Source organism: Urocampus carinirostris, chromosome 6 (genome assembly GCF_059441175.1).
Source record: "Urocampus carinirostris isolate Australia breed hairy pipefish chromosome 6, RoL_Ucar_1.0, whole genome shotgun sequence".
In the NCBI taxonomy this organism is placed as follows: domain Eukaryota; kingdom Metazoa; phylum Chordata; class Actinopteri; order Syngnathiformes; family Syngnathidae; genus Urocampus; species Urocampus carinirostris.
In genome coordinates, this window is record NC_142354.1 from 4,202,636 (window position 1) to 4,216,435 (window position 13,800).

Here is a 13,800-nt window from a genome sequence, read left to right on the forward strand (position 1 = left end):
GTGCCCGGAGGAAACCCACGCAAGCACGGGGAGAACATGCAAACTCCACAGAAATAGTACTACAAAAATCCTACTACAAAAATACCACTCCAGTACTTGACTTGATTCTCTCTGAAAAGCGCTATATAAATGCAGACCATTTACCATTTATACACATGTGACAGCAAACAGGTTGAAAATGTTTGGTAGATAAAGTTGCAACCCTTGAGCAAACGTTATCAGCCTTTCTTTTCTTTAAATAAATGTAAGATGCAAGTGCATATATACATTTCAAATATTGATTTTAACATTAACTACTGAGCACTAAGGCCCTAATGCAACTTTTTGGAGTAAGGGGCCGCATTGGGTTAAAAATTTGGCCATGTGGCAGATCCTGGAGACAGATCTATTTTTTTTGCATTTATACATGCAGACTGCTGTTGTTGTTTGTTATTTCTTCACATTTGCTTTTAAATAAATTTGTTTCATGAAATCGGTTTTAAAACACAATTAATGCAAAATAATATATTAGGACACTATGTTTGGCACTAGATTTGACATTTAATATTGTAATATTACTCTTGATGTGTTCTTTTAAGTATTTCTGCAGTCATGCTTATGTATTTTTTCTGTAGTAGTATTTTAGTAGTAACTATTTTGTATTTGTGTAGTTTTTGTTGAGTTTCCTTAGTAGATTTTCATTTTTAAATGGGCAGCATTTGTTTTATTTTTGTTGTGTTTCCGTAGTGCAGTGGTTAGCACATTTACTTGACACACAAAGGAATCCTGGTTTGAGACAGAGTGGAAACATATGTTGGCCGGGAGAGCGATGGCCGCCGCCAGGCTGTACTTGCCCAAGACACACCACAGATGACCTTAGTGATTTAGGGAACTAACCATCTAGATTTTCTGTGGTAGTATTTCAGTGGTAGTATTTTTGTAGTTTATCCAGTCGTAATATTTATGTATTTGCATTTTTGTACTATATTATTACTGTAGTAGTATCCTTGTAGTCTTTCTTCAGTATTTTTATTTTCAGATCAAAAGCAAAATCATATATTAGGTCTCTGATTTTAAGCACTAAAATTGAAATTTAGTTTTATAGTATTTTTGTAGTATATCTGTTGTAGTATTTTTGTCGTAGACATAGAAAGGGACCACAGAAACAATGTTGGCACCGATATTTTTTTATCAGCAATACTTTCTTCACTTTTATATTTTGTCATTATAATTTGACCCGGCGGATCGCATGTGACCCGCAGTTTGTAGTTAGCGCGCCCTTACCCTAATGTGTATCGTAGTACTGTACCCCATCATCTAAAATAACGTCAAAATACAATTGTGCAGTGTCCTGTGTTATAGAGTAGTATAATATCAGCAGGTTCATAGAGACCATGACAATATTAGCGATGATGTTGTCGTCTGCTACCAGTGACCGAGACGATCCGGAAACGGGCAAGACGAGATCTGTCTAACAAAATGAAGATTTTTTTCCCATGTAGAAGTATTGTTGCATGGCGTACTTACCTTGAATTGAGAAAAAAATGAGCAAAATATTGTGAAACGTATAAGGGGTGCTCATTATGTAGATTGCGATCCACTTATGGATCACTGAGGTAGCGCTGGTAGTTCACCATAATGTATTCAGTGCATTGTTTTTGTGGGGACACGCTGCAAGTCAAATGCAGCATTTCAGCATAGACATCAAAGTTGCTTCGCAGGAGTAGCATAATGGTGAACGCCAAATGTTTTCGATGTAAGGTGAAGTTTGTTACATTGATTTGTTTGAATTTTTTTTTTGCTTATGATATAATATGTATTTAATGATTAAGAGTCTAAATTGAATTTAATATTTGCATTTTTATTAATCCCCGCGACCCTACTGAGGATAAGCGGTACGGCTAATGGGATGAGATGAGATTTTTATTAATATGTCATGAAATGTATGATGTTGGAGTTTATCAATATGCCTTACAAATAAATAAAGAAAAAATACTGTTAATTAAATAATTATGTATTTATATGTTGTAATTTTGATTATTAACCACAATGTGAGTGATTTGAGATTGAGCAGAGGGTATTTGATCTTTTTCTTAATTGAACTGCACTACAGCAGTACAGTGATACTTTTTTTTGCAAAAGAAAAAACATTGGCAATTAAACAAGGACTGACTTGAAATGAGTCATGGTGTTTACCATTGTATTAGATATTTATAGTTTGATATAGTAACTTAGTTAAAAGTATTTGATTTCTACAAGCGTGCATTGGGAAATATTGTTAACATTCAATTCCTCAAATTAAGACCAGTTTTTTGAATTCTAGACTGCTCCTGGATGTCCATTCTTGCGGTGATTGAGTCATTTTGCAAGTAGCTCACATGCTGAAAAAGTGTGAGCACCCCTGGTATAAATTGGCAGGAACTGAATGCAGAGGTGGGTACTAAAGTGTTACATTTACTATTTCACATTTACTTGAGTAAGTTTTGGGACATTTTGTACTTCTGGGATTGTTTTTAAATGACTATACTTTTTACTTTTGAGTGGATTTGTGAAGAAGAAACGGTACTCTTAATCCGCTACATCAGGCTACATTGAACCTGTTACTTAAATCCCCTTTTTTTTGTTTTCTTCTCTGAGTCCCGCGTCCCCTTGTGAGTGCCGAGCTGTGCGGTTCAAACCCCACCATTTTAAATGGGCGGCATTACAGGCCAGGTAGGTAGGAAAAACGCGGTGTGAGTGTGTGATCCGTCATCGATCCCAAAGGTAAAAAGAGAAAAATAGATGCAATCAAACTTGAAGTGCACTAATGTGATTTTATTTACTTTGGCTGGTTGGTTGGTCGTTTGGATGGATCCCCTAACCACTATGGTCTTAAGGACACTATTTCCTGTGTGTCTTGGGCAAGTACATCCTGGTGGCTCCCATCCCTCCCCAGACCAAAATAGGTTTACTCTCGAACCGGGGACCTTTTGCGTGTTAGGCAAACGTGTTAACCACTTTTCAAAAGGTTGCTTTTTTATTTTTATAAATGCATGCTGTGTTTTATTGCAATCTTCTTGTTGCCCACATAAGGGGCAGATTATTCACCTTTGTTGTTGTTTTTTTCCAATCCTTCCAAAATAAAAATGACATCAAAAATTTGATTTCCTATCTGCGTTTCTTTAAAGCCCTAATGTGTAATATTTGACCACTAGATGCCACTGTGTTGTCTGGTGCGAGTGTGGGCCAGTGCCACAGAGAACAGCATGGCGGCATTCTGCCGAACATACATGGCGGCGACCTAAATGGGCATTCCACTATGTAAAAAAAAATACAAATTTCTTGACCTATGATTTTTTTTTAAATAAAAATTTATATTTGTATGATCGTTAATGTATTTTTGTCTTATGTTCAAATCAATGTGTTTTATTTTTATGGAATGAAAATATTTGTACCACTAATAGGCACACAATTTTACACACTGGCCCTTTAATTTTATCAAATCAAATAAAAAATCTGTATTTCATTCAGATCGTAAAGAAGTTAAACTTGAGGCGGTATGCAACAACAGAGTAGTCATATGATGCATCATTCTCCACAGCATGTGCTGCATCCATCTTAGCCATTTTGATAGTAGGTTAATATACCAGTAGACACATACAGCATGTGTTGCGTTCATTATAAGGCTTATATAAGGCTTTTTTTGTAGCATACGAGAAATTTCTTTTTATTTTTTTGGTCCAATGTGCCTCTTTCAATATTACAGGTTGTAGACCCGAGCTAGCTTGTTGTTCTGTCTGCAGAGCCCGTTAAAAAAATACTGGAGTTAAAATGTGCTACTTGTGCTTAATTTATTTATTTCATTTACACTATTATTATATTACTGTTAATCAAAGTACTTGAATTTACCTTGGCTATTTTAATCTTTTTTTTCAAAATTAAATAACATTTTTTGTTGATTGGATGGACTTTCGATGATCTGATTGAATACCATCCATCCATCCATTATCTGCACCGCTTATCCTCAGTAGGGTCGCGGGAGTGCTGGAGCCCATCTCAGCTGTCCTCGGGCAGTGGGCAGGGGACACCCTGAACTGGTTGCCAGCCAGTCGCAGGGCACACAGAGAGAGACAATTCACTTGCTCATTCACACCTAGGGACAATTTGGACCGGCCAATGAACCTAAATGCATTTTTTTGGAATGTGGGAGGAAACCAAAGTGCCCGGCAGAAACCCACGGAAGCATGAGGAGAACATAAAAACTCCGCACAGAAAGGTTTGATCTCATGACCTCAGAACTGTGCCGCAGACATGCTAACCACTTATCCGCCGTGCTGCTCTGAATGTATGGTTGTTTTGAAATAAAATCAATAAATGAGATGTTGCTACTGTTACTCAGTACTTGAGTATTTTTTCACCAAGTACTTTAGTACTTTAATCCAGTAATTATTTGAATGACTACTTTTTACTTCCACTTGAGACATATTCTGAAGTTACAATACTTTTACTTGAGTAACACATTGGCTACTCTACCCAACTCTGACTCTATGTAACATCCAGTAGTCACAAAAGCAATTGTGTTCCACATTAAAGGTTCCAATGGTATACTGTATGTCATGTTTATAGAGAGCGTGTGTGTGCGTAGTCAAAGAAGGAAACTAGTCAAGCAAGTCAAGCATCTTTCCTTGGTCAAATATGACATTGAACAAGAACAACCCTATCCGACACGGAAACTTCATTTCGTACCAGTCAATTGCTGAAAGATGATGTTGATACCCAGAGACATTTAGACGAAGGCCATTATCTCTGTCCTTTGCTGGCCTTCACCATGTCCATCAACATCAATGTGAGGAAAGTATCCAACCTGCCAGGAAAAGGCAAGCGAAGAGTGGCGCTCTCCTTCAGAGGTAAGTTGTTTGATTGAGAAAAAACAGTTGAGAGAGACTGCAGAAAATATCCAGAAAATGCCTGGATGCATGAGGCACCGATCCACATGGATATCACGTGTCAGGATCCATATTCCCCGAGAGATAGAGCTCTGCATGTTTTTGAAGTTTTGCTCATTGAACACAGTTTAATTACTTCAAGTTTTTTGAACAGGTTTCTGCAGAATTTCCCATTGAATCAGTTGTGTGTGGGAAGGGAAATCTCTATAACAGGGGTGTCAAACTAATATTCACCAAGGGCCACATAAGCATTATGGCTGTCCTCAAAGGGATTGATGTGACCTAAAATGTAACTAAATGTAATTGGTATCCATCCATATAAATCAGTGGTTTCCAAAGTGGAATCCACAGACCACCCAGGGGGTAAAACATATCTTTCCAACGGATCGTAGACATGATGTCGGAGACAGAGTAATAATACTATATTTTTCGGGAGACCCACAGTGCATTGCGGAGAGAGAAAGAAAGGAGAGATGAGACGCGTGACGCAAGAGTAGACTTGACTTTTATTGTTGTTTGCGCTGCATGTATTGCTTTGAAGTATCAACACTAACGTGATTGAAGAGGCGACGTAGGAAGGAAGACTGGTCATTGAACCTATTGGTGCGAGGGTTTGGAACTGATCCCAAAACTCGCCAAATCAGGCGTGGAATACTATGTTCCCTTTGTTACTATGTACAAGTGTGAGGTGGGGGTTTCAACCCCAAAAAAACCAAATTGTATTGAAGCTAACCATGTTATGAGAATTGCCCTTTTCAGTTTTGAACCTTTTTTTATTTTATTGTGCCAGAATAAAAAGCACGAGCATGCGAGCCACTAAAAGGGAGTATGTCCTTGTACCAGAATGGCATAGCCGTGTCAGTTATTATGTATGGGGAAAAGAATTGCTCGAGATACAAGCAATTCTAGACACGAGCACTATTTGGGACCAAATTAATCTCATACCAAGAGATATTACTGTCCAACAAAATAATGAAATCTTGGACATTTTTAGTATCATTTATTTCTTAATTCCACTCCTTGTGATCAATGAGTAAATATTGGCATTTATACCGTATTGGCTAAAGCCCTCACTTAAGAGTTATCGTAGTCGACAGTAATTGTGGGAAATATAGTTTTTGATGGAGGCACTTTTTACCTGTTTAATTTTTGGAGGCTCGGACATTTTAAGCTCTCACAGGCTACCCAAAATGATGTATTTTACACATGTGCTCTATCTAAAACATGCAGTACTGTTATTAGTAGAGTATTCACATCGTGTTTTTTTGAATGTTAATATATTTTGTTGTCTGTCCACCAGGTTTCACTCAGAAGACCAAAGTGGTGCACAGTGACACTGTGGCCGTTTTTAATGAGGTCAGCTTATTAAAAATCTCAGACGAGTGACAATCTTATGAAAAGTGTGCGGTTGTTACTGCCTTTTTGTTGACTTTTTATTGAAACATTTAACTGATACAAAACTAACATCCTTAAAACTCAAACAAAACTGCACGTACCATACTCACACTCATGCTCGAATGCAGCTAGTCCTTCAACACACATAAGGTCTTGGTCTTTTTCTGTTTCTTGGCTCATACCACACAGCCCCTTTCACAAAGAGATCCCTTTATTGACCCAATGCACATGACGTCACGTTGTTTCCTCTGGCAGAATGAGAGCCATGACGGACGGTAAGAGCACTTGAGCGCTCGGCAGTGGAATAGGCAGTCGAGTTGAAACAAATACGGAGAAACACGACAGAAGAATATAACCACCATGTTTTACCATGGTGATTATTCTAAGCCTCCCATGGAATTTTATCCCTTTTGATGGAGACAGAATACGGCAATGTTTATCTGCATTCAAATGGAGGGACTGGTGTTTTGACGAGGATGGTACTTTTGATATATTTCTGAGCAATTCACGTTAATTACGTACGACACCCATTAAAAACACTCGATATAATAACTTAGCTAGCGCTAACTAGCTAAATTAGTGCCTTACCGGTGCGATTTCTTACTATATAGATGAGCTTCTTTTATTGTGATTTACCTGGGATTCAAAACAGATATTCCGAATATCTTATATACGTATCATATAAACCTTATTGCACCCAAATGAACTGCCAAATTATCAATGGATAAAATGAGACCAATGTTCAGAAGAGAAAACGTCAACGGAAAAACGGCATAGTAAATATTTTCAACATGCTCTAAAGTGATTTCTATACAAGGTGCAAGTGACCCGTGCTTTACTGCACTATTACAAATCCCCCAAAATTTAAATACACCGTCATTTTAGTAACGTTGCGAGGAGAACACCAGTGGTGCATTTGTCGGGAAAAAGGAACCAAAGTAACGCGCACCGGCTACGAAGAACTGGTAAGCATCCAGACTTTTATAAGCTTTTAGATCAGCAACGATAAATGGGGATACTCCATTCACGATATAATGGTACAGATCGGAGGACTGAAGTCAGGCTGACTGCAAGATTTGTTTAGATGGGTTAATATATGAGGAGGAAAACTATGGCTCTTCAGCTAAAATTGCTAATGCTATCCTTAGTTTCTTTAAATAGGGCTTTTTGTGCTTTCCGACAAAGTTGGCCACCTCATCTGACAGGTGCAACATATTCCTTTGACTACATGTTACTACTGACCATCATGGAGTTGTCAAGTTGTTAGGTCATGTATGTGAAAAGGGTCAATAGCATGGGTCGCTAACCCAAAATGTTGAAAGATCCCTTTTGGACCAAAAAAAATGTCTGGATGCGCAAAATATTAAAAGCCTACTAAGTCTTAGAATGAATGCAGCAAAAAATCCTCTCGTGCCCCCCCAAGACTGATACTCAACACCCCGAAACCTGACCAAGTCAAACATCTATCCATTATCTGCACCGCTTATCCTCATCAGGGTGGCGGAGGTGCTGGTGCCCATCCCAGCTAACTTCAGGCAGTGGGCAGGGCACACCCCGAACTGGTTGCCAGACAGTCCCAGGGCACACAGAGACGGACAACTCACTCGCTCATTCACACCTACGGAAAATTTGGATCGGCCAATTGACCTGAAATGGAAGTTTTCGGAATGTGGGAGGAAACCCACGCAAGAACGGGGAGAACATGCAGACTCCACACAGGAAGGCCGGTATCTAGATTCGATCCCATGACCTCAGAACTGTGCCGCAGAAGTGCTGACTACTCAGCCACTGTGCTGACCCACGTCAAAAAATATACTGAAAAATGAAATTACTTAAAATCAATACAAAGCAACACATTAAAACAGATAAACAACATTAACCCAAGTGCACAATATTAAAAAGAACTGCAAAACAAATATAAAATAATTGGTGCTGGTGTAATGGGTTTTACATAATTCACTCATGGAACCATTGTTCAGTTAGCGAGTTCCTAGGGGGACTCTTAATTCGGCCGGCTTGAGCCACTTCCGTGTTTGTTTTGTTATTGCAAGTTTAAATGTCATTAAAGCAGCTTTCGTTGGCACCATTGTTTGACACTCCGCCTACGACCCCCGTCTCTGCTCGCTACATTGGTGACCCCGACATTAGTCTCGTGGAAGTTTCCGAGGCCGTGCATAATACTGAGCATACCGACATGGCATACGCGCCCGCTCTCAAGCTCCCCGAGTTCTGGGAGTCATCGGCGTTAACACATGGACCTCCATTAACTTCTGCCAATGACACCCCCATCCGCACATACGGGACACGGACAGTGGACGTGTGTTTTGGGGGTCAGCAGTTTACATGGGACTTTGTCACTATATATTGCTTTTCCTCTTCTTGGTGCAGATTTTCTGTGTGCCAAGGGACTACTCGTAGATGTGAAAAATGGCCGCCTCGTTGACGCATTGAATTTCTCCTCTCTCGCGTGTGTCCTCGACGAAGGGATTTTTGAGGGTCTGTCCAGCTCTCTCTTGGACGGTGATATTTACCACCGGCTCCTCGCCAAGTTCCCCAGTCTGGCGAAGCCTACCTTCTCAGCCTCCACGACCAGGCATGGGGTTGCGCACCACATTGAAACCAATGGGCCCCCGGTTCATGCCAGGGCCCGATGACTCAATCCAGACAGACTGGCAGCAGCTAAATCTGAATTTGCCAACATGGAACGTCTCGGCATCATTCGCCGATCATACAGCCCCTGGGCCTCACCACTACACCTGGTCCCGAAACCAGGTGGTGGCTGGCGCCCATGCGGGTACTATCGCCGCCTTAACGAGGCTACCACGCCCGACCGTTACCCAGTCCCGCACATTCAAGACTTCTCTTCACACCTGGCGGGTAAACTTCTCTTTTCCAAGGTGGACCTAGTGCGGGGATACCACCGACTGCCAGTGCATCCCTCAGATATACCGAAGACGGCCGTGATAACTCCATTTGGGTTGTTCGAATTTCTCAGGATGCCGTTCGGACTGAAAAATGCCGCTCAGTCCTTCCAAAAGCTGATGGATTCAGTGCTCAGGGACATGCCTTTTGTGTTCGTCCTGGACGACGTCTTTGTTGCCAGCTCCTCAGAAGAGGAACACTTCAGGGACCTCTTCACCAAGCTCAGTCAGCATGGCCTGATTATAAATCCCGCAAAATGTGTTTTTGGCGTACCCTCCATCCACTTCCTTGGGCATCTCATCACCAAGGATGGGGCTTCCCCCCTACCGTCTAAGGTAGAGGCCGTCTCCACCTTTCCTCAGCCGCCAACAGCACGGGGCCTCAGGGAGTTTTTCGGCATGGTGACATTCTACCATAGGTTTATTCGTCGAGCCGCTTATGTCATGCGCCCACTCTACGAGGCCCTCAAGGGTAGGTCACCCAATCAAGCTGTTGAATGGACCGCTGAGAGGACCAAGGCATTCGAGGACACAAAAACCGCACTGTGCCAGGCAGCCATGCTGGCTCACCCAGCCCCCGGAGCCCCAGTCGCACTCACTACAGACGCATAAGACCTTGCAGTGGGTGCCGTGTTCGAGCAGTGGCTTGACAATGCTTTGCAGCCACTCGCCTTTTTTAGTCGCCAGCTGGTCCCCAGAGAACGTAAATACAGTGCATTCGACAGAGAACTACTTGCCATCTGGTTGGCGATTCGCCACTTCCGTTTCATCTTGGAGGGCCGTGAGTTCATGTTCTTTGTTGATAATAAGCCTCTTACGTTCTCCATGTCCAAGGCGTCCGAACCATAGTCCGCCCGCCAGCAGCGCCAGCTGTCATTCATATCGGAATACACGACTGACATCAGGCACATTGCTGGGAAGTCCATCGTGGTTGCGGATTGCCTGTCAAGAGCAACCATCAGCGCTGTGCAATTGGGGCTTGATTATTCCAGTATGAGTGTGGACCAGGCTTCTGATAATGGCGTCCAAACGCTCAAGAGCTCAGATACTGGTTTGCAGCTGGAGGAGGTTGCGGTCGGAGACTCAGGGGCCAAGCTGTGTTGTGACCTCTCCATGGGTTGGCCTAGGCCGCTTGTCACTGCTGGCTGGCGTCGGGCTGTTTTTGAGGCAATACACGGCCTGTCTCATCCTGGCAGGAAAGCATCCATTAAGCTAGTGGCCCAGAAGTTTGTGTGGAAAGGGATGAGAAAGGACGTCCGGGACTGGGTCGACTCATGCGTGGCATGTCAACCCGCCAAAGTGCACCGTCACATCAAGGCCCCATTGGAATCATTCGCCATCCCTGAACGGAAGTTTGACCACGTTAACATTGACCTGGTGGGCCCACTGCCCCCTTCACACGGTTTCACTTACCTCCTGACGATGGTGGACAGGACGACCCGTTGGCCTGAAGCAGTTCCGCTGACTTCCACCTCAGCTGTCGATGTGGCCCGGGCGTTCATCGGCACATGGGTCGCCCGTTTTGGACCCCTTGCAGACCTCTCATCTGACAGGGGCGCACAGCTCACCTCCGAGGTGTGGAATACGGTTGCCGAGGGCCTGGGAGTCAAACTTCACCGCACCACTGCCTACCACCCCCAGGCTAATGGGATGTGCGACGTGTGACCGATGGGGACTGGGTTGATAAGCTACCCTGGGTCATGCTGGGACTGAGGACCGCTCCCAAAGAGGACCTTCAGTGCTCTTCAGCTGAGTTGGTTTACGGTCAAGTGCTGTGGGTGCCAGGTGATTTCATCCCAGACCCAACGACACCCTGGGCCGCATCCAGGGAGAAGTCCATCTTGCAGGGCACTGCGGGAGCGTTTGTGCCTATCCCCACATCGCGACACGGCAGGCCAGTTTCACGGGTTCCCTCCAACCTGCGCTCGGCTGGTTTTGTTTTCATTCGCCACGATGCCCACCGCGGACCATTGCGCCCTCCTTATGATGGACCGTTTAAGGTCCTGCAGCATGGTGACAAGACCATGGTCGCGGACATTGGTGGTAGGCCAGAGACTGTCTCCGCGGACAGGGTTAAGCCTGCCCACATGGATATGTCCAAGCCATTGGAACTGGCCCAAGCACCACGGCGCGGCCGTCCTCCTGCGGCACGACCCTTCGGCCCCGTGGGTACCCACTCTGACCCTCCGTCCCCAGCACCTGTGGGCTCTCCAACTGAGTCCACAAGCTCTCACCCCCCCCCGCTGTTCCAGCTCCTTGTACCTGCAGTGGCCGGGTCAGCATCCCAACCAGGCACAGAGACTTTGACTATGGGTGAATTCTGGGGGGGCTTGTGTAGTGGGTTTTACATAATTCACCCATGGAACCATTGTTCAGTTAGCGAGTTCCTAGGGGGACTCTTAATTCGGCCGGCTTGAGCCACTATCGTGTTTGTTTTGTTATTGCAAGTTTAAATGTCATTAAAGCAGCTTTCGTTGGCACCATTGTTTGACACTCCGCCTACGACTCCCGTCTCTGCTCGCTACACTGGTTCTTTTTAAAAGACAATATGATTTAGCACGTTTTGCAATACACAGCTTTCCACTGCTTCCTAGTGTAGTAAGGGTGGAATTGCACTTGACTGAAAAAAAAAAAAGCTCCCTGACGTCAGCCCCGCGCCCTCCAGGGAGAACGCCCCACTAATTGAAAACCACTGATGCATATACCGGTATATTAGCGATATTAGCCTATTATTAAAACGACTCAGTTGGATGCAGCGCATGTGGAGAATAATTACCATGTGACTACTCTGTTGTGTTATACCGCCTCAAGTTTTATTTTTGACCATATTAATGAATTATGGCATGTTGAATAACTTATATAAATTTAAAGAAAATGCATTTTTTCGACGATTTAAAAAAAATGTAACATCCATAACGTGTCTGTTATCTGGGCAACAAAAATAGAGCAATAAAACTTATTATGCATTTAAACAAATTAAAACAACAACCATTTGAAAAGAGAAATAAAATCAAATCAATACAGTTTAAGTTTGATTTCTGTGCAAATGTTCAGCAAGTCAGTGGGGTAAAACATGGGTAAAATGCAGGAGCATCCTCTTCTAACTCTCTTTTAATACCAAATCAACGCATCCATCCTCAGTCCTGAGCAGCAAATCACAATAATATCTCATCTCATCTCATCTCATCTCATTAGCTAGACCGCTTATCCTCAGTAGGGTCACGGGAGCCCATCCCAGCAATCATCGGGCAGTGGGCAGGGGACGCCCTGAACTGGTTGCCAGCCAATCGCAGATTTCAAATATAAACTGACAAAAATCATAAATTACTTAAAGATCAGCTACTTTGTTGCTAAATAAGTTCCTATGACAGGATTGTCTTCCTAACCATTGGCCCAGCTCTCACACAGGTGATAGGGTAGAGATAGGAAAACATTGCAGCTAAGTTCTCCAGGCAGGAGTTTAAGCCTGAGACCAACCACTTCACCTCACAATATATGACTTTGTTGTGTTCGAGAAGACAACCTGTCTTTTTACAACCAGATACTTGTGAGAGAGCAGCTGTCAAACCTGTCACTTCCCACCAGCGAACTCGTACCAGCTGATTGCCTCTCTCGTCTCATAGTAACATCGTTACACATTTAGTCGAAATATAATATTTATTCTAAACCTTTTTACAGCATTGGAAAATGTTAAGTGTTTTTGTCATGTTTGTTCCACTATAGAAACTGGGGCTGCAACAGTGAATCGATAAAATCGCTTAAAATCGATTAAAATCGATTAATGAAAACATTGCCAACTAATTATCTCAGCAATTCATTGTGTTGCGCGAATTATGAACCACTTAGCATGTTGCATCAATGCAAATAAGTCCATTAGGTCTTGTTGTGAAGTTTTAGGGTTGGAGTACCACATGAGTCCGTCAGCAAGCGCTTTGGGACCTTTTTCATAGAAGTATGGGTATCTTACATTTAGAGAAAAATCATTTTTAGAACATTGCATCATTTCACACTGAATTGGCCTGAAGGAGTCAAACACTACAAAGTTAACAATTTCCATCCATCCATTGTTAGGTTCCAAAAACATGCATGTTAGGTTAATTGGCCGGTTTAAATTGTCCCTAGGTGCGAATGAGCGTGTAAACGGTTGTCTGTCTCTGTGTGCCCTGCGACTGGCTGGCAACCAGTTTAGGGTGTCTGTCCCCTGCCCAATGCCCGAAGATAGCTGGGATGGGCTCCAGCACCCCCGCGTCCCTACTGATGATAAGTGGCACAGATAATGGTTCGATGGATGGATAGTAAAAAGAATGATAATAATGGAAATTTTTGTCTCAACACAAGAGGCAGATTCTTAAGCATATTAACTATAATTTGCACTTTCGGAATGTTTATCATATTCAAATATTCAATCCCCCAAAAAACATATTTGTTTACATTTTTTGGCGGATTAAATTTTGATACACATGAAATTTCATTCATTGCTACGGTATTTTCCATTTTTATTTTGGATGATAATTCTGAATGTAGTATGATCTTTGAACACGGTGGTAGGAAAAGAGTATCTTACACATTTGCAGGTATGT

The 13,800-nt window shown here is 42.7% G+C and overlaps 1 protein-coding gene across 1 annotated transcript in view; it reads left to right on the forward strand.

Annotated features, from left to right (window-relative positions):
* The first annotated feature begins 4,786 nt into the window (after positions 1–4,786).
* Positions 4,787–13,800, forward strand: part of fer1l4 (fer-1 like family member 4) — a 100,998-nt gene continuing 91,984 nt past the window's right edge. The window contains exons 1-2 of the mRNA XM_088337525.1: positions 4,787–4,865; positions 6,205–6,260. Of these exons, the coding sequence (XP_088193651.1) occupies positions 4,787–4,865; positions 6,205–6,260 (135 nt within the window). The remainder of the gene's footprint in view (positions 4,866–6,204; positions 6,261–13,800) is intronic.